Source organism: Biomphalaria glabrata, chromosome 11 (genome assembly GCF_947242115.1).
Source record: "Biomphalaria glabrata chromosome 11, xgBioGlab47.1, whole genome shotgun sequence".
Taxonomy (NCBI): Eukaryota; Metazoa; Mollusca; class Gastropoda; family Planorbidae; genus Biomphalaria; species Biomphalaria glabrata.
The window spans coordinates 27,584,885-27,607,597 of NC_074721.1; the positions used below are offsets into that span (position 1 = coordinate 27,584,885).

At 32.9% G+C, this 22,713-nt stretch overlaps 1 protein-coding gene across 1 annotated transcript; it reads left to right on the top strand.

The window, feature by feature from the left end:
- The first annotated feature begins 356 nt into the window (after positions 1 to 356).
- Positions 357 to 22,639, top strand: LOC129928957 (uncharacterized). Its single transcript, XM_056045562.1, has 15 exons — positions 357 to 509; positions 621 to 659; positions 2,724 to 2,813; positions 2,961 to 3,023; positions 4,631 to 4,748; positions 5,621 to 5,730; positions 5,847 to 5,886; positions 6,506 to 6,594; positions 9,269 to 9,312; positions 9,443 to 9,552; positions 11,907 to 12,019; positions 12,869 to 13,006; positions 14,851 to 14,905; positions 15,086 to 15,249; positions 22,511 to 22,639. The coding sequence occupies exons 1-15, from the start codon at positions 357 to 359 to the stop codon at positions 22,637 to 22,639; spliced, it is 1,455 nt and encodes a 484-aa protein (XP_055901537.1).
- Positions 22,640 to 22,713: the final 74 nt, after the last annotated feature.

The following is a 22,713-nucleotide window of genomic DNA, read 5'->3' on the forward strand; positions in this document are numbered from 1 at the left end:
TTCTCATGTCAACATTGTAGACATGGCCTAGATCCATAAAATACTATAGCTTTAATAGAGTCGGACAACTTTATTTTTTTTGAGGGTCTTAAGTTTGTTTTAGGGCTACAATACATACACTACGGTCTAAGTTGGTACCCAAGGAACATTCCTGCCTAGTTTTATCAAGATTGGTCAAGCGATTTTGATGTCTATAAGTAACATACATGCATACATACATACATACATACATACATACATACATACATACATACATACATACATACACCTCACATTCTACTTCATAATATATATATATATATGTTATATACTTTGCATTAACTAATAACAGTTTCGTTGTTTAAAAAAAAATAGAAATGGAAGGAGATGATGAAGAAAAAACTAGAAGCATTATTGATGCAAAGCGTAAATTGAATTCAGACAAGTCTGTTGCAAAGCATACATTAAAATCAGAAAAGCATGATGCAAAGCATACATTGAAATCAGACAAGTATCTTATATTTCATAAAGTATGTATAACGATATATATTTTTAAAATACATAAAATATAAATTGTTTTTTTTTAGATACTAAAAATCAAAATACTAATTTTAATTCACTCAAGTGATACATTTTTGCAGAAAGATAATAACAACACACAGTTGAACAAGAAAAACAAGGTAATATTATGTAGCATTTCAATAATTCTAATTAATTTCATTAGCTACTCACTTATTACATTGCACAATCACAATCAAAAGGGGTGTCGTGGCTTCCAAACCGGAGAGTTCGAATCCTGATGAAGACTGGGATTTTTTTTTCGGGATCATTATGGAGTCCACCCAACTCTAATAGGTACTTGAAACTTTTATGTATGTATGTATGTATGTATGTATGTATGTATGTATGTATGTATGTATGTATGTATGTATGTATGTATGTATGTATGTATGTATTTAGGTATGTATGTATGTAGGTATGTATGTATGTATGTATGCATGTATGTATGTATATGAAAAAAAAATTATCTAGTCATGACCAAACCGGCACACCAGGCATTTGCCCGAATGCCCATATAGCCAGTCCGCCCCTGAACATATGCATGTTGAAATCTTATTAACATTTGCGATCATACTTTATCAAATGTTTTGAGATAATTTTAATGTATTGTTTTAAAAAAAATATATGGTCATGGTCTCTATCTTTCTATCTATCTATCTATCTATCTATCTATCTATCTATCTATCTATCTATCTATCTATCTATCTATCTATCTATCTATCTATCTATCTATCTATCTATCTATCTATCTATCTATCTATCTATCTATCTATCTATCTATCTATCTATCTATCTATCTATCTATTTATCTATCTATCTATCTATCTATCTATCTATTTATCTATGTATTTATCTATCTATCTATCTTTCTATCTATCTATCTATCTATCTATCTATCTATCTATCTATCTATCTATCTATCTATCTATCTATCTATCTATACTTTAATACATATATATTGAAAATGTTGTCAAAGACTTGCTGGAGAACGGAAGAAGACGAGTAACAAACTCCTAAACCAGAAAGCTTCAGTCTGGAGTGGTTCGTTAGCCTAGCTTTGCTACCATCTACAAGATGGAAAACTCTGAATTTATACATCTGCTGCATTTCAGCTTAACCCAAACATTTCGCAGTCAACCTAAAGAAACATATGGCGACCAATAAGAAGTTTGCATTAAACAGTGCTACCCTTGCGGAGTCTGCGATGCCAGTGACTTTAAACTAGATCGGCACTTCTTTTTCTTACTTTTCGTTCCTTTGGATACATCAGCTTTCTGCCTATCCTACCCTGTCTATCCCCCCTCTCTGTATATATGTACGGCAAAAGGCGATAGAATGCCTGGCGTTTTTAGGCAAAATACGAAATGATTGCCAATTTCTTATATTGCCTATTCCTTGTTTAGAATGACTAGGCATGATTACTAGTTTTGCGTCAGGCAAAGTATAAAATGTCTTGATTAGAAATATTTTGATAAATTTAAACACACAAAAAAAATATTAAAATACATTGTTTAGAGACGATATCTGCATTGTACTACTTAAAATTTAATACAATATTAACAATAATTAATTTTAAAAATATTTGGTTCAAACCGGTTAGGAAACCGAGACCAATCGTCACAGAAGGCCAAAACACTGACCTGTAACGGGGGCCGATTTATAGTTCGTGTTTCCACACACACTGTCTTTGTAACCTTGTTTCTTTTTACTTTACTTGTTGTCTATTTTGTTAAGTCAAAGAGGACTGCTTGGCCATGATATTTTCTCGCAAGCGATGAAAGTGCCCGACCCAGCACAGCTGTCGAATGATAATTAAAGCTTTTATACTGAACACACCGGCCTCCAACATAACATAAGTAAAAGAATGACGGCTTAGCATAGTTGTCCTCCCTAATAACAATTAAGATCAACACAGGTGCCATTTTCCCTTCTATGTCATAGCGGAAAGTAGCTGGTAGCAGCTGATCTAAAAAAAAAGACAGAGAAAGCTGGGTCTGCATAGTCGTGTGAAACACTGCACTCGTGCTTATTCTTTGTAAGACTATGAAATTGTGTTAGGTCAATTAAAATACTTAGAGAGAGTATTTTGTAAATATATTGATAGAAATGTAAGAGTCAATTATTGTAACACACAAGGATCATACAATTGGTTGTTATAATTCTAACTTTTGTTATACTCCAAGGATAATGAGTCAACATTCCATTGCTGTTCCAGAAGAAATAAAGTGAAACCAAAGTCTGAAAAGAAAGAGAAGAACGAGAATGAATTTTTGGTAAATGTCATTTTGATTTGCACTAAAAACATTGTTTATGTATATATTGTGTTGGCTAGTTGACATTAAAGTACAAACATATATTAAAACCAGCGTAAATAAAATATTAAATCTTAAAATAATCTTCAATGATTTTTGTAATTTAAGCAAGTTTGTGATAGCACATCTAATCAAAAGGCTGATGATAAGGATACTGAAAAACCAATCAAGGTAACAATTGATAAGACAAATGTATTCTTTACACATACACTTTGAGAAGTTAACATAAATGGCAATGCTCTAAGCTCTATGAAAAGCTACCAATGTTTCCAATTATGTAAATAATTAGTACATTACACGTGATCAAAACATTGAGTGTGCTTTATCATTGATAATAGGCAAATATTTTTAAATAGTTCTTTGAAAGATTGGATTCTTTACTTGCGAGTGATGGGGAAAGAAAAAAGTATTTAAAAATAATTTTTAAAATAAAAATATTTTTTTTAGGATGAGGTGCTAGACCCTTTCTACGTACATTTAGTCAGGAATAAAATATGGAATTTCATTTTTAAAAGGTCATTTGTAAACGGCGTAGATCTACTCAATCTGTGTTTCTGTCTGTCTGTCACAGTTGTGTACACCTTATTTCTCTCACTCTCCATTGTGGAATCCATTTAAACCTTTTACTATTATCCATTGTCCCTATCAAAATATAAATCCATTTTGTCAAAGAACAAATAATTATTGGTAATTAATTTATTTAGTTGGAGTTGATAAAAGGAAATATTGAGAAATATGGCTAGAAATGTACAGTTCCTTACCTATATAAAAGCTTTTTTTTTAATTTTTAATTGTAAAGTTTAATACCTAACTGACTGACATATAGGTTATAAACTTGGTGGTGGCACAGAGAGGGGTAGTGGTGTGTGTGTAGTCAGCCGACGCAAATCGCCCCTGACCAGCGCAAGACGAGCGGTCAACCGTGACGAGCTACGAGCGGTCATCCGAGTCGAGTGTAAACAGGACGGTTCGAGTAGGATCGGCATCGTGAACAGAGCTCAGGAGCGTCACGAGAGTTGTAGTTATCTGACCACATAGAAACGTCGAGCGGCGTTCTGTCCGGTTCGAGAAGGCCAGTAGGGACCCTATATAGGAGCGGAGGTGTCGCAGTCAAGACGGTTCAGAAAGCGGGTTCACGACAGGAGTTCAGAACACGGTCGACTACAGCACAGTTCAAGGTGTGGTTCTGTACGGAGCATTACGACGGTTCAGTGCGGAGTACTGTCAAGTACAGTTGAGACGAACGGCGTCTTGATCTTGGTCTGTGATCGAGTCCGACACAACGAGCCCAAGTGTGTGAAGTCAGTCCCGAACTGTTGAACCCAGTGCAAGCCCGGAACGAGTCGGAGAGGCCAGTGCAAGACTTGATACGGCGGAACGGTGTTATCGAAGAGATATTTGTGCAGTCTTGTGTTACGTGCTACCAATTGTACAGTATTGGCTGTTTTTTATTCAACCATTAAAGTGTTACGTTACTTTGGAGCCCTGAGTTGTCAAGTTCTTTAAGTTGGTGGTGTATGGTGCAGTTTGCAGAGAGCCTGGATAGTGAGATTCGTAACAATATTGAGAAATATGGCTAGAAATGTACAGTTCCTTACCTATATAAAAGCTTTTTTTTTAATTTTTAATTGTAAAGTTTAATACCTAACTGACGGACATATAGGTTTAATTGCGGCATTATCCCTTTCGGGGGCCGCTAATATATGTTGTTTTTTTAAAGCATGAACGTTTTGTCCTAATCAACAAAGCGAATATATTTTATTTTAACATGTTAACAGTTGATTGTAAAACTTGTTGGGTCGGTTCTAGAAGAGTCTGATGAAGGCTACAGTATTGAATCTGAACACAACCTTAGGAATTTTCTTTTCATGCTTATTAATTTATTAAAAAAGGAAGGTAAGACTAAAGTAATTACAAATGATTGTTGAGTTTATGTATAACTTATTGTGAATAACACCTATGCCATAGAAAACACTATATGAAAAAACGTGTAATTGTTTATTCATCTCGCAACTGGCTTATTTATTACAGAGATTTAACATTTCAATCAAACTACTTCTTAATGTTTTATAACAAAGCTTAAATCAATTCACTCGGTATGTTTGTCTGGAAACAAGTTTCTACACTTTATTTATCCCACAACCAATCTTGTATTACGTGACAATTGTGCCTACTTATTTCTTGTACCTGACAAATAACAATTGATAAATTAAATACATTGTTTGGTATCGAACAGGGAAAATAACATTTAGTTGACAAATTTGGTGGCATAATTTGAATTAGTCCCTTCATGCTTTGTTTAGAGAAGTAGGCCATGACTTCCAGGAACAATACATACCTATTAAACCTTCTATTTTCATAAGCAATTTGTTGTCACGGTGGTTAGAGTTTTGGCTTGAGAAGGCTTGAGTCCTCGAAATCAAGACTTATTTTTTTTTATATTATTATTAATTATATTTATTTAAAAAAGCGATTAAGGTAATCTTCACCCAGATACCCCTCCCTCTTCCCTCTCCTTCTTTTCCCAACTAGTCGAGGTAAGTGGTAGACTCATAGCGCTTGTAGAAAGCTAAAAGCATGACATTGCGCTAAACTAAAACATTGTTTTAAAAAAATATTTTTAATCGCACAGATTTATTAATGTTAGTCTAGATTCTAGATCTATTACCAATTTAATTACAAGACTCATTCAAACTAAATGATAAAATTAAATTAAATTTTAGCTTTTTTTTAAACGTCTTTTGAAATAATTTTGTTTTGTTTTTCAGAATGTTGTCTTGTTTTGCCTAAAGGAAATAACAACACTTTGTATGAATTAGTTGAAACAATTATACATACTAAAAGCAAAGAATATGAAAATATTAAGTTTTCATCAGAGGTACAAATTAAGCGATAATTAAATTACAAACGTAAATCCTCTTTTAAATGGTAATTTACTGTTATTCAAATTATGTATTATAAACTTTAAGTTCGTTTTTAATTGTGTATTTACAGGACGACATTGTGAAATTAATAAGTGACTTCAGAACTATTGGTATGTTTTGTTGAATTACACTTTATTGCTTACATTAGAGTTTTAAGATATTATATATATATGTAAATTTAATTTTAAATTTTAAATACAATATTAAATTGTATATAAACATATTATATATAGAACAAGCGATCTGTAACTCCAACACATATCTGAATAGAGCATTACATAAAAAGGTTTTCTGTAAATATTAAATCCTATGATGTCTGCTATTTCACTAGCGATTTTTAAAAAATGCTCATGTCATACTTTTCTAAATTTGTAAATTTACATTAAATATATCTAATTCCTTTTATATTCAAAACTATTTTACTTATTGCATATTTTAATTTAAAAAAAAAAGCTATGCATATATTGCGAACTAGGAAGAATACAATATTTAAAGCTCATAAAACGTCCACCTGACACGCCCGCATAGAGAGCAATGTCCAATAATTTTAACAATGGAAAATTCATACTAATAAGAATCCAATGCATCAGACTTTTTTTACTAGCAAAGATGACATTTTGTATAACAAAGTTATGGATACATATATTTTTTGTATTGATCAACTTAACTATAAATATTAAATAACAGTTTGTTTGTTTATCAAAGAACTTTCCCAATCTATTTATGTAGAATGTCTCCTTGTTCACAACGGAACTCGTATGGATGGTAAAGAACTGGAAGAGTATACCGATAAGAATAACAACATAATAATTTTGAAGGTAATTGATTACGAAAATGCGTCTAATTGATACTCGTGAAAAAAAAAAGCTTTGTTAAATTAAAATGTCTTTACAAATATTGTGTTAATTAAAAAACTGCGAGGGAAGCATTAAAGAAAGGTTTGAACGTTTCATCAAAGATATTTATGTATTTTTATGTATATTTGGATTTTTACTTTGGGGATTCTTTGGATGCCTCTGAGTCTAATGGGACACCTAACATAAATTGGGAAAAAATAAAGGTTGTTGGTATCTGGCCACATGACAACCTTGTTAACCGTGAGCTATAGAAACATATGACTATTGATTACTAGGACTGAAAGGGAAAGTTTACTCTCTTTCTCTCTCTCTCTCTCTCTCTCTCTCTCTCTATCTATCTATCTATCTATCTATCTATCTATCTATCTATCTATTTATTTATATGTACATCTATATCTATCTATCTATCTATCTATCTATCTATCTATCTATAACAATATTTAAACAATGAACAGAAATTCCAAACTATGGACAAAAAAAAAACAACAGAAAAATACAACAAAAATATATTTACTAATAAATGAGCTTCATAACAAATATCTATGCCAAAGTAGACCACTAATAGAAATGTATACATTTTTTTTTGAAGACATGATAAAATGAACGTATATAATATGGCTACAACATTTGGCAATAAAACGTTCTGCTTTGGAAGTTTGCGTATTCATAATCACAACTGCTGATAAACAAGACTTGGAGAAAACCCTAACTGACGAGAACACAGACTACTTAAATAGTACAGCACAACAAATATTAAATTTGTCAATTGAGTCCTTGATTAACAGACTGTACTTTTATTAACTAAAACATTAAATATACAATATATTGGCGAGTCCAGCCATCAATAAACACAAGCTTAATTTCACATAATCCATTATACAAATCAATAAAATAATGCGAACATTTGGCGTAGCCCAGTGGGGGCGGGGGTTGGGGTTCAACCCCCCCCCGAAATGAAATCGGAATTTAGTGACTGATTTTTGGCTCTGATTTTCTTTATTTTAGGTGAGATTTTAATACTAAACTATCAATAACCATAGCACAGCAAAGGAGGTTTTGAGTTTAAAACCCTTTACTAGGGGTGTTTTGAATTTAAAACTCCCTACCAGGAGGTTCGAGTTTAAAACCCCCTACCAGGGGGTTGGAGTTTAAACCCCCCCTACCACGGGTTTTTGCAGTTAAATTCCCCACTTCTATAAGACAGCAAAAAAATGCAAACGACAATCATCCAAATTTTACGAGCACAGTTAAGGAAGATTTTGATTTTGGAACCCCCTCCAAAATTTACGATAAACCCCCTCCTCAATATAAAAAAAGAAAAATTACACACTCAAAATTATATGAGCGTAGCCAAAAGGGTTTTGAGTTAACCCCCACCCCCTCTTCAGTAGGGTTTGAAGCTAAAAAAATACCTCTTCAATACTCGGTATAAAAACGAAAATTACACACTCAAAATTTTAAATGGGATTTGACTCAGTTTTGAGTTTCATCGGCGTTTGAAGCTAAAAAATACCTCTTCAATATAAAAAAAAAAAAGAAAATTACAAACTCAGAAATCTATGAGCGTAGCCAAAGGGGTTTTGTGTTAAAACCCTCTGCAAGCGGCGTTTGAGGCTATAAAATATATCTTCAATGTAAGAAAAAAGCAAACTTCGCATTCAAAATGCTATGAGTGTTACCAATAGCAGTTTTGAGTTGAAACCTCCTTTTCAGAGTGGTTTGATAAAAAAAATACCTCTTCAATATAAAAAAAGCTAATTACACACTAAAATTATTTGAGCGTAGCCAATCCAATCGGGGGTTTTGAGTTTAAATCCTATCCTACAGACGACTTTTTAAAAAGTTTAAAACCCCTCCAGATGGTTTTGAGTTTAAATTCACCGACAGAGCGTTTTGAGGTGGAAAACCTATATCTTCAATATTTTTCTATCTATCTATCTATCTATCTATCTATCTATCTATCTATCTATCTATCTATCTATCTATCTATCTATCTATCTATCTATCTATCTATCTATCTATCTATCTATATATATATATATATATATATATATATATATATATTTATATATGATTAGCCATAAATTAATTGGTAATAAAACGTTTTATTTGATGTATAAAAGGAAAATAACTTCCTCATTATTGAGTGATATAGTTGTGAGTGCTGAGATGTTGCCTTTAGATAAGCTTTGTTGTTTTAAAGATTTAAAAAAAATAAGTTGCTTGTTTTGCATTTTTTTGTCCTTGTGAAAATACGGATAGTAACTGGAAAATAGAACGGCGCGCAGGATAAATAAGGTTGAGCACCAATGTTCTAAAGTGGTGGATACCTCTATAATTACAGGGCAGCTGCTGTTATATATTAAAACACTATAACTTAACGTGTGTGTATTATTTTACAAACTAATGCTTTTGTTTTTCTTATTATTTTTTTTATTTTTATAAAATGCGTAATTTGTATTTTCCATAAACAGAAAATATCCTAATTATCTATTTGAAAAGACAGAACAGAAGCTACTAATTTGCTGGCTTAGTATTTGATATACATCTGAAATATAAAATGAATACAAAAAATGGTGTAAAAAAACATGATATGATAAAACGATTTAAAATGTAACATTTATTTTAATTTCAGGAATCTGAAAATTCAACCAGCTTTGAAGAAGCCTTAAATGATAAGTAAATTGTGTTTATAATAGACATTCTTTCTATTAACTTTGAATTTGAATAATAACATCTAATGGTTGATCAGTTACATTTTAATTGTACTCCTTATAAATATCGATTTTTTTCCGTTTACCATATCTAGTGACGTATTGAAAGGGAAAGGCAAGACTGGGAAGAGTTACGTCACAATCGACATAAAAAAAACATCGACCGAAACTTCCATTGCACAGAACATATTAGATTCCTATTTGTGTAAGATCTTGTTACGTATTAACCGACTAAATTATACTTGAAATAAATAATATTTAAATATATACTTATCTGAATAAGAAATTTCTTAAATAATTAAAAGTTTAGATAAGAATAAATGATTGAAATACTATTTTTAAATATATAATACTTTAAATATGTTATACTTTAAATATTTTCACTAGCCCCTCCCCTAATGATTCGATTGACGCTAAATTTAAAGCGTTAATTTAATTATCATTTTTAACAACATTTAAAACAAAACATGTCGGTCATTGTTTTTTTTTTGTTTATTTTTAATTAATAAGGCAACACACACATACACACTATCGTAACCATGTTTTTTACTTCACGATTATAAAACACGTGCGTGTTGTATCGTTTTAGTAATATCACGTATAAATTTATTAACATTATTGCCCCTCCTTCTATTATTATCGCCCTACCATCAGACTTTTTATTTACTTTATTGACAAACTTGGCCAATGACCAACTTAACAGTGTGAGTTTATCGCCATTTTGTTCCATTCAAATAAAGCTAAATATTTATCTAGATAGAACGAGACGACAACATGGCTTTGTTGACCAGTCTAATTCACAATATTCTGCTTCAAACATTTTACAGAGACAACGGTCGTGAAAGAATAAATTGAGTTTCGGCACCGGACAATTTTTATTTTCGCAGAACAAACACATATTTCAAACAGACCATTTTTATGGATTGAATATAGCTTGAAGACAACATCTTCAAAAGCTGAGAGTCCTTTTCTACAAGTTTAGAAAACGCACACACTCAATCATAATGGTAACAAAGAAATGGTTTCAGTCTTCACACTTCCGTTCTCCGTATGTACCAAATTGTGTAACACTTTCTTCACATTCAAATTCATCAAGAAATCACACTTAATTAAGATATGTAGAACCAATTACTTTCTTTATTATATTCTATCAAATTTGTATTTCATGCTTCAGTCTTTTTGATTTTTATTTCATATGTATTGAAATTTGTTGCATGTCTAATATTATTACACACATAATTTTCTATTATGCTATTACAGATACATGACATAAAATTGTCTTTCAACTTTAGCTTTATATATATATTGCAATTTGTTTCACATTTAAAACTACTACCCTAATGATTTTCATATAATATAATAATTATTTATCAGGTCTCAGAATTGACATTTCATATGTAGTATATTTTTTGCATATAAATATTTTAACATATACGCAATTTTTAAATCCATACAAATGGTTAAAGAGTACGGGGGGTATTTTGTCACGTATTAATTTAAAATATTACATAATTTAAAATAAACTATGCCAAGGAAGGGATAACAAACTGCATGTGTCGGAAATACCCATGGCACACGCTAATCAAGCCATGACACACTTCATTTAAATAGGTGACACCTTACAGTAAGTGACTTTGATGGGTTGAAACAATTTCATTGGTTAAGCCAAGTGTCAAAAGTAAGGTCAAAAGGGTCGCCTTGGAGAAGCAGCAGTCTGTGATGTAAATCTTGTATAGATATGACTTATTTAAATTTTGAGTTAGAATTTGTAGAGATCAGTCTTGTATTTGTATTAAATCTAGTAGTAAAAGTGAATATATCATTATTGAACTTTGAAAGAAAGTTATTGTCTGAAACATTTTATTACTGCACATAGTGATCCCAAGTTTTGAATCAAATTTCTGTATTTGATTTAAAAGCGATCATCATTTATTAAATATGTATTTAGATCAAGAGAAATACATCTATAGAATCCTCGGTATCACGGTTACTTAATATCAGCGCCCCTGAAAATTCGGCAAAGATCAACAAAAAGTTCAACTAACAAAATTGCAACATACAACATGGACAGTTAAGCTCTTTAGCAGTGACATATTTAGCTGTGATAGTACCTAATATACTATTTTGTTATTCGCAAATGCAAGAAAATATATGTGAGACTTTTAGTATTAGTAGTGTGTATAGAAACGCACCATAGATGTCGGACTTTGAACACTACGTGTGACGTCGGTAGAGATTAGAGACTACCGATGTACATAAAGTTAGTTTGTGATAATTTTATTTAGGGATAATACGTATTTATGAACACAGACTTGACTGTGGCCTTTTCAGTATTAAACCATCATTTGTGAGTTATAAAGGTTTGGACTTAGCATCTTGGTCTTGATGGGCTTCAGTTCTTGTTAGTCGCACTGAATACACCCGCACAAGAAACTCAGACATCTCCAGAGTAATCTGTGGAAGTCAGAGAGACATCAACAACTACAAGACAGTAGGCTTATCACAAATAATAAAAACAAAGTAATTCATGTAGCTATTTTATTTCTTTGCGCCTTTTAGGTAAAGGTATTTTAGCATCTACGGATTTTCTTATACTGTGCATTCGGCTGAATCAGTTAGATCTTGCAGTTCAACATGGTGGACTGTGGAAGCTCGACTCACCGAAGTCTCAGGTATTTTAGTTTTATTCATATTGTTCCTAATTTAGATTATAAAATCGAAGTACTTCAATATAAAATAAAATAATGTTAACATCTAATGCCTTATTAGACTGAATGACAAAATAAGTACAGTTATAGATGGAGTGAAGTTAAAACATGTTTATCATTTCTATCCAAGTATAAATTGATCTCTATAGATTTTTATAGAAAATTAACAGTTAATGTATATTGATGAGTAAAGAATTAATAGCTCGTTGGCGACACGAGTAAAAAAATTAACCGTTTTAGTTTTCCAAAATAAAAAGTAAGTAAATGTAAATTTGGCTTGTGCACTAGCGATAGATCTAGAGTTAACATCGGTTGAATTCATACTTAGCGTAATTAGAATTTATTTCGCGGGTGGGGAATGGGTGTGGAGTAAAAAAGTTTTTTTTTTTATTTCAAAACTTATATCAACTCACTCAGTCTGTTTGTCTGTCTGGTAAAAAGTTTTTACACGTTATTTCTCCGGCATCCAATCTCAGGTCAGGCTCACGCGGCTCACGTTAACTATTGGTAATTAATTATTTGTTTGGTATGTCGAACAAGGAAAAAAAAATTATTTCACTGAAGAAGTGGTAAAGGCTTATTTATTTCTCTTTAAAAGTTACCATTCTAAGTTACAATATTTAACTGTAAAATCTTCTATAGGCTTAAGTAAATGACTAGCAGAGTAGTTAGCACATCGCCCCAAATTGGCGTGATCCATAAGTTCGAATTCAGGTTGTTATCCTGTTTATTTTTAGTGTTAAAAACACTATTTCTATGCTGCTTGTTTTATTTTGGTTAACAACTATGTCTTTTTGTGTCAACTCATTTAAGGCTAAGGATGACAAGAAGAACACCAGAAAACAGATTGTATTGCTTTCAAAAAATCTTGAGCGCTATGAGTTTATCAAATATCTTATACAACAAGGAATCAAACTAAAAGAATATTTAAAAATAGAGGATATCCTTGACGTAAGTAATATTTTTTGTTTAGAAACTTAAAGGTTCAAAAACAATTCGTTTTTTGTCTTTGTCCTTATTTGCATGTAATAGATGAGAACTATATATATAGAGGACAAGCGCATCCCGAAAGTCATCCTCTATGGACAACTCGCGACTGGCACAAGAAAAACTGGTCGCCCCCACCTCCGTTACATAGATGGAATAAATCGTGACCTCAAATCAGTGAACATCAATACTGACAATTGGGAAGACATAGCTCTAGACCGCACCAGATGGAGAGAGGCAGTGACCAAGAAAGCTATGGACAGTGAAAGTACATGGGTCTCAGCTCAGGAAGAAAAACGTACAATCCGAAAAACGGCCAGCTCCTCTACCATCAAAACAACAAAAGCCACCTTAATCTGCGCTATTTGTGGACGGGAGTGTCTCTCCAAAATAGGGCTCCACAGACACATGAGGAAGTGTGCTCTGAGATGAACCATAGTCGTTCTACGACTGAAGGAGGCCAATGATATATATATATATATATATATATATATATAGTCACATTCTGTAGAATACACATTTACATGAGTAAAATAAAGGTCACAGGCCTCAGGTCAACACATGACAACTTTTGACCAATCTGGGGTTACAAACTTCAGGCTGACACTAGCCACTTTTAGCCAAAAAAAAAAACAACAAAAGGGTCACGATGAACTATAGCTTCATAGAATCCCACCTATAGACATCCGTTTGGTAAAGCCCATCTGATGATTTAATACAGGTTGAATCCCTCAGAGACAAGGCTAAAAAATATGTAAAGCCCATCTTATGATTCAATACAGGTTGAATCCATCAGAGAAAGGTTACAAAAATATGTCACGTTTGGGAGTACCCCAGGATGCAGAACATCAGGTTAAAAATATACTGCCTGGAAATCATTTGAGGCTAAATCTACTTATAAATACCTTAAATACTATAATACTAAAGATATACTTAGCCCAAAAATTTCCAGAGCAGGGCACACTTCTCGGAGTACCCCATGACACACGACCACTAACAGAGAAAAATACTATTCACAACACAGGTCAAGTGGTCAAGCTGGTAACTCAGGAGCAAGTGGCAACTAAGCACAGTTTGCAAGGCCTTTTATAAACTACATAAGGGGAATCACTCCTAACTATATAACTAATCAAAAATAGTTAGTTCCCCATTATGTCACAGCCATATAAAATTAACTCTCAAGATTCTGAAATGTTTTTCTTAAATTTAAAACAAAGATTTTTTTTTAATACTTTCAACTTCTATGAAAAACTAACTATTGTAAAAGAAACGCAAGCTTAAAATATATAGCCATATTGCAAGTATCACTAGACTTGCAAAGACCTTCCTTCAGGGAACATTACCAGGAAAAAAAGAAGAGGCAGACAGAGATAGCGATGGGAAGACAACATAAAAGAATATAAGGGCCTACCATTGATATAGGATTTAAACAAGGCAAGGACAGGGGGGGAATGGAGAAAGACAGTCGACAGATCTTGCTTGGTGCCCCAACGGTCCAACAGACTAAAAGATAGATAAAGGTAAAAAGGTAAAATGAAAAAGATGTGGCTGATACTAGATTTTGACCACAAGAACCGGTTTATTGTCTGTTATAAAAATGTACGATAATTAGACATACATAACAAAAGGTCTTTCTATCTAACAGTATAACATCTTGCTAAGTTTGATCTACATTTTCTTTAATATTTTGTAGACCAAAAGGAATGTGATTCTATAGTTCTGATACGCAATGCATCTAATGGCTTAAAAAAATTGAACACAAGGGTCGGCGTGCTAACTTAATATTTTCTTCTATTTATCTCTTATAGGATGCAAAGAAAGACATAACCCATCTAAAAGATAAATATTTATTTCAAACAAAAGGTTTGTGTTTTTTTTTTCATGTATTTTTTAACATCTACCATGAATTTACAACATAGAGCCTCTAGATAAATTATGTAAATAAAAAAACAGGGGATTATTTATTTACATACACAGTTCACTAATCACACTGAGAGCTATTAAAATTATGTCAGGGAAGCATGATCTCTATTTTATTAATAGAACTTGATACAGAAGAACAGGAAAAACAAAAAAGCGATAATAATGTAGATGAAACTGATCAAAGCTCAAACACAAGAGATGATTCTGAAGAATGTAAGCTTTTTATCTGTGCAGTTCTAACTGAAAATTTTAAGTTGGCTTTAACATTATGGAGAACATTATCGGTAAGTGTAAGCTAATAACTCTAAGTTAGTTATTCTTTTCTTGATGGCAATGTAAATTTGAAAAGAAAAGTAGAATCGTCGAAAAAAAGACATCAATAGTTGTTTTTTTTGTTGTTGTTTTTTTAAATCAAAATGCATATACCAGCTAAAAAAAGACTTAACAGTTTTAAAATAATTTATCTATTTATAAAGGTATCCTTCACTTCCGTTGAGCCACCAAGATCCCTACTTTAGACATCTGGTTTTTTTCTTTAAAGCTAAGAGAAGTAACTAAACGAAGAACAAGATTTCAAAGAGAGTTAGTGTTATCAATCAAACAAAATCAGAGGCAGCCCCCATCGAATTCACCCAGGACTAGAAATATTCAAGCGATATTCTTGTTTTGATTGTTTAAAGTTAAAAAAAAACTCATTTGGCGTTATTTTTCACTTAAAAGCAAACAGAACAACACATCGTCAATGATAAGACTTTTATATTTCTTCTGGAATTAGAATTAAAAAAAAAAAGCTCCCTTAAAACTGATAACATGCGATTCGTACATTTCCCCAACTATTGCGCTTCATATTGTTACGTATTTCTGATCTTCTGGCAAAATGTACTAGTAGGCACACAAATAAAAACACTGCAAAGAACTTGACGACTCACTTTTCAGCTTTAAATATCTTTATTGAATAATAACTATAACAATTCGTCACTGTAACATGTAGCGTATACGTCTTACATCGACTGTATCGACTGTAACGGCTCAAGTCCACTTTCTTCTACTGTCTCGCACAGTAGACAACAGTAACGACGACTGTACTGACTCTTTTCACATCAACTCTCTGGTTTAAATAGAGTCTTTAATCGCTTGTCTATTGTTGCAAAAACACTGCTAGTATCCTCTATAACAACATGGGAGGAAACATCACATCCTGTCGCTGTTTATACATGTCGATTCCAGAGAACACCTGTTGCAGTGTCATCTCGCCGTAGTGACCTCTAACTATCACTGTTCATTTGTAACACTACCCCCTTCGTCCTCTGGAACAACACGTGAGGGCACGTCACATCTTGTCTTTGTTTACACACATAGATTCCAGATAACACTCGGTGCTGTGTCATCTCGCCGGGGTCACACATAGTGACCTCTACCTGTCACTGTTCATTCGTAACAATATATTGGAGAAGAAGAGTAGGAAATAAAAAAAACAACGCAGAAATAAGCTATTCCTCATGCTAGCTCCAAAATCTTCTTGGACCTGAATATATAGTTTTACTTATTGGGTTTTCAAAAGACAAAATCTTCTTTTTTGAATTAATGCCTGCATTTTATAAGATAAGATATTATAAATCTAGATCTAGATTATTTAATTTGTACATCTATACTAGATCTAGAATAGACTAGATCTGGAATAGATTTACATCTAAATCTAGACTAGATCTTTATCATTATCATCATTAAACTCCATAGGAGTGAGGACTTGAGAGGCTCAAATCCTCTCTTGCAAAGAGCCACCCTGGACAGAAATTCTGCTGGCATACATGTCGCCATACAGGTCGATACTTTTTGGTTTCCCAGACCTGTATAGACGGAGATCAGTAAGTCTTGGGCAGTCAAAAAGAAAATGAGACACGGTTTCCTCTTCTTCCCCGCAGCGAGGGCACGTGAATCTAAATTTGGCCTATGTTATATAGCCTGTTCAGGCTTTGACAGCCTCCAAGACGGAGAAGTGCGGTCAGGGCGCCTAATGCTCTCCCAGACTCCACTTGCGTTTTCTGACTTGTCCCAGCACCACTTTTCCATATCTGCTTTTTGAATTATAGCCACAGCATGATGAAGATTCACAGCTTGTTTGGTGGGTGATGTTTACCCTCCCTGGTGGACCAAGAAATCTAAATCTCTGCTAGAATTCTTATCACTTTACACGTTTAATCTTAAAATTACTAGTTCGAGCCAAAATTTTGATCAGGATTAGTAGGCCTACTGGATAATAGTGTATACTATGATGTTCACACCATATTCACTTCTGTTTAAATAATAAATAAAATGGATTTCGTATCAATTTTTTTTTAAACAACCTTTGAATCAATATTCTATTTCATGGGTTAGTAAATAAATGGAAAATATATTTTATAATGAGCCATCGATACTTTTTCCATTGTGACCTTAGATGCAAATAGTTTCAATGAGGTAATCCATGAATGGAGCTTAGTTAATGAAGAAGACTTTGACATTTTAGAAAAAAATTATCTCCCCTAAAGTTTTTCATTTAATTAAAAGTGACACATAGTCAATCTCAAAATCAAATGGTTTATTTTCGAAAAGAGAAAAAAAGTAGCCTTTTCATCAGAACTTTGAATGATATAAAATATCATGATGTCCGATATTCAATTTCTTTTGTTTTCGATATCTAAACTGGACGGATGGAAGAACGGACAGACGGACAACACAAAACTAATAGCGACTTTACCCTTGCGGCGGCCGCTTAAAATAATGACTAAACAAACACACATAAGTCACAGACTTTCATTACCTGTCAACTTTCCTACTTAAAAAAGGTATGGTTTACAAAACACACATTAAAACGTTGCTTCTTTGTCCTGTGTGTGTGTGTGTATGTATTTAATCATCATTACATACTGACCTTTCATTCTTCATTCGGACGTTATCTTGTGCCCTATAATAGGCTCTACCTTTAGTTAGTGGAATGACAGTACACACCGCCATTGATAGCTAGGGAGTCTAGGGGAGTACTGTGAGCTCCCCCAGCGGGGTTTCGGGCTGAGCCCCGGATCCAAACATTATTGCCGGTATTTTAAGCTTTAAAAAATGCATATTCTTAGGTATCTACAGTGCATTAGCCTGCTACTCTACCACTTACAAAAATCTAAAAGCACATCCTCTCTTCACTGCACTTAATTAATAGAGTCCAGCGACTGGTAGAAAATGGTAACTATAGTTTTCTTTAGTTTTTGTATTAGATGGGAAGGGTAACCACAAAAACCCTTTAGGCTACGCTCATGAAATTTGGTGACAGTAGTTTGCTTAATTTTTGTTTGGTTTAATTGAATAGGGTTTCAGCCTTAAAATCTCCTGGAGGGGGGATTTTAAGCTCAACCCCTCTCTCCTTGGATGCGCTGGGGCAGTAAAGTTTCTTTTTCAGACAATGAGGTCTGAGGCATCTGATTGTTTGAAACCTCATGTGTTATATTATATATGTAAATCAAATTTTCTTCAAATATATAACGTTTGATAGCGTATCGAAAACTTGATGTATGCTTGCGTAGGGTTACGAAATGTATTATATTTTACATGCATGATGTCTGAAAATTATAAACAATACAATAGCAGCATTAATGAGTTTTAAATGAATAAATTATGAAAATTTTGATTCTTTTTAGATTACAGAAGTTACTTCAAAAAGTAAGATACTTACTTTCGAAGCTTTTTATATCTCAATCTATTCATGCATGTTGTTCTGTCACTTAAACTATGCTAAGTCGTTGGTTTTCCTGTCTGACTTAGGAAACCCATGACCAATTATTTTAAATATAAATCTCCTTCCATTATCGAATGTGACAGCGCTATATAAAAACAGATGATTATTAAAAGAATTTCTGTTATTAATGACTTCTGGTTCATAATATGCATAAGTTTGTCATTAACAAGGTTACAAAAGACAGTTTGTGTGGAAACACAAACTCAAAATCGGCCCCCGAAGTAAAATGTTTTACATAATTCGGATAATCCTTCAGAGTTGAAGATAGTTAACTTCCTAGTCCAAACCTCCCGCAGGACGACGGGGGATGGGAGCAGGCAGGGTTTGAACCTTCGATCGTCGATAAATCCAAACGACAGTCCAGCGCGCAAACCGCACGACCAGTGGTCCACCCAGGTAGGCTTCAATATTTTCAGAAAGAAAATCCGAATGAAATGAGAGATAAGAATGGAGAAAGAAGGTGAACAGATCTTGTGTAGTGCCCAAACCGTCCCGCAGATCAAAGGATACGTGAAAGTGAATGTAAAGTTAGATGTGAACCTGGCCTAACTAGTTTGTGGTCTATAGGACAGATGATGTAAAGTTCATATGTTTTTGTGGCATACGGTTAACGAGGGTGTCATGTAGCCAGCACAACGACCAACCGCCTTTGCTTTTCCTCAACTAATGTCAGGTACCCATTAGAGCTGGGTAGACTCAGAAGTTGAAAAGCCCAGTCTTCACCAGGATTCGAACCCGGGACCCTCGGTTCGAACTAAATAAGTTAATTGTTTTGAAGAGGCTCAATCTCATATTCGAATCCTCAAATAAAAAAAAATAAAAATTTCCGCTATATAGAAAAAATGTTCACGAAAATGTTGTTTATAAGATTACTATTCGTCTTAAATTAGGTCTAACATATAATGCATACTAATTAGCTTTTTCTTATAAAAAACTGCTTGCATAATTAATTTTAAAAATTAGAATTTTCGCTTTCAGGAAAAAAAAAGTAGCCGTTGCATCAGAACTTTGAATGGTCTAAAATATTGTGAAGTCGGATTTTCAATATCTCTTCTAGTTTACGAGATCTAAACGGGACGGACAGACGGACAGACATTTCGCACAAAACTAATAGCGTCTTTTCCCCTTTCGGGGGCCGCTAATAATAATAGCAAAAAAAATATGTAGATCTAGTTCTAGAGTGAGATTTTTTTTTCATACATGCAATAATATTTTTTGTGTGTAAGCATAACTGTAGTATTTTTAGATTTGTTTTTACAAATAAACAAAAAAGAATGCTTTATCTTTACAAATCGCAGTAAGACGAACTCTATATTGATATTGAGATGTGAACAAGTTGTGTGGTTTTCAATTTCGCGCCTCTGTGTGTTTAAGTTAATTTCTATTAAGTATTGTTAAAGAGCTTATTTTTTTTTTTGTAGCCCCTATTTTTTTTCTGCGTTACACCAATGTTTTCTAACCTCTCTCATCCCTCGTTTTCTGTAACATTTTCAATGGAACCATCAAATGATTGGGGATGGAATGAGGAAAAACAAGTGGGAGTGCCATCAAACGTTCATGCTGACCAGCAAAATGATTAGGCCAAACACAACCTCAAAGACATCAAAGCAGACTATGCCGCTCGTACATATCAAAAAGTACTGTCTAACGTTTTGCAAACGATAACACTTACAGTGTATAGTTTGAATTTTTAAAAATATTATTGTTGAATTTGAAACACAATTAATTGTAAAAAAGAATTAATGAAAAAGTAAATTAAAACGTATTCGGGCATCTGTGTCTTGCTGCTGTCAAATTTTTGTTTAAGTTGTCTGCATTGAAAAAAAAATTCTTTGGTCGCGACCAGACCGGCCCATTTGGTGCCGGCCCACCAGGCATTTGCCCGTTTGCCCATATAGCCAGTCCGTTCCCTGATCGTGCACAATATACTTCACTCTCTGTCTACTAATTAAATGACAAATCAATTCGACTCTACACTTACTTTCTTAGGCAACATTGTCGTATATTTGTACGATTATACGTTACCTAGATGAGTTCGCTAAGATTACTAAAGGACTGGAAAGAAGCTAATGTCAACCCCTCCCTCCCCTATTTAAAAAAAAAAGATGAAAAATCAGACCCATGAGACTACAGACCAATACCACTTTCCAGTATCACATGTAAAATCCTAGAACACATAATATGTAGCAACATCATAAACCGCTTCGACATGCATAATGTCCTTACTCTATACCAACAGGGATTTACAAAATATAGATCATGTAAAACACAACTAATAGGACTAATTGATGATTTTTAAAAGGTTTAGACAATACTAAGCAAAATTTTCCCAAGACTTTGCACAAAGTTCACTACCATAGTTCGCTTAAAAAAATTAAATATTTCTGCATTAATGGTCCATTGCATCAATGGGTTAAAGATTTTCCGATAGGGAGAGAACAAACTGTAATAATAAATGGCTCTAAATCAACACCAATAACAGTAAACTCAGGTGTACCTCAAGTAACAGTCTTAGGACCACTACTATTTTTAATTTACATAAATGATTTACCAAATTGCATTATTTCAGGAACAAAAGTCAGAGTATTTGCAGACGATTGCATAATTTATAGAACAGTGATTCCCAATTTTTTTTGGGCTCGAAGACTTCTTGTCATGTTTTCCAGTTTTCGGTAGATCCCCTGGTTAGCTAATATTTCGGAATTGCAATTTTTTCAGATTTATGAACTTTCAATGTGTTCTTTCAATGATTTCTAAGGGACAATAAGAATTATGTTTATTATTGGTCTAATAGAATATAATCCTCTTTTTGGGACCCCTCAATTCAAGAAAACATTTAGAAACTGGAACAGACACAAGATAGATCAGTGAGATTCGTAACAAACGAATATTCACATTTGACTAGAATAAAATCTTTTGTAAAATCACTAAATTTAGAAAGCTTTCAAGACAAAAGACTGAACCATAATTTGATTGTCGCTATTTAAAAAAAAAAAAAGCCAAAATCTCAGGCATTAGCAAAGAATGTAGATCTTTAATAAAAAAAAAAGGCTTAAACTAAAACGCGAGCAACACTGCAACAGATCTGAACTTGTCTTGTTTGCGGCTAGCTTGCGATGTGAAGACTTCTTTGCATTCATCAAGATAATTAATGAGATTTCGACGCCGCTAAAACAAGTCTAAAAAAGTTCGACCCTATAACTATATCTAGCTATAATGAACACGTTATCCACCTTAATCCTTATTAACAAAAAAAAAATAATTACCAATTATTAATTCACTAATTGTTAATTTTGTTATTGATAAGAAATACCATTAACAATTATTTAAGAGGACTAAACCCGAAAAATTAAGCCATATTTATGAAAAATTAAGGATTAGATCCCTTGTTGATGTCAACAAAAATATTGAATTATCAATAATTAATGGACTAATTTTTTGTCTTTTAATTGATTCATGTCTTGTCTATGCCTATGATTAGTTTGCAAAGTTTAAACTTGATTCAAGATTAGGTATTGGAGAAATACATACCTTTTATCAGACAGACATACAGGCAGAGTGAGCTGATATAAGCTTTGTAACAAAATATTTCTCCATTTCCCTATTTTAGATTATTATTTGATCTCAAATAAAATGCTAAAGAGAAATCTGGACTATGAATGTATATAACGTGCGATATCGTATAAATTGTGCACTCTAAAATGTACTATTTTTTTGTAATGAACAATTGTAAAACTAATTTCCTCACGGATAAAACATTTTTTTCTTTTTTTTTTTAGAGACCAACTATAGCAGCACTGTATGCCATAGAAATAATTAATGATCTCAAGTTATTATATAAAAATGATCTCACTAACCACGTTTCTAAACTGGATAAAGAAATAAGATTTATACATTTTTTTAATTAAATATATTTGTTTTTGAATATAGTATATACTCATTGAGATTGAAGATTATATTGTTGTTGTTTTAACAGAGTTTG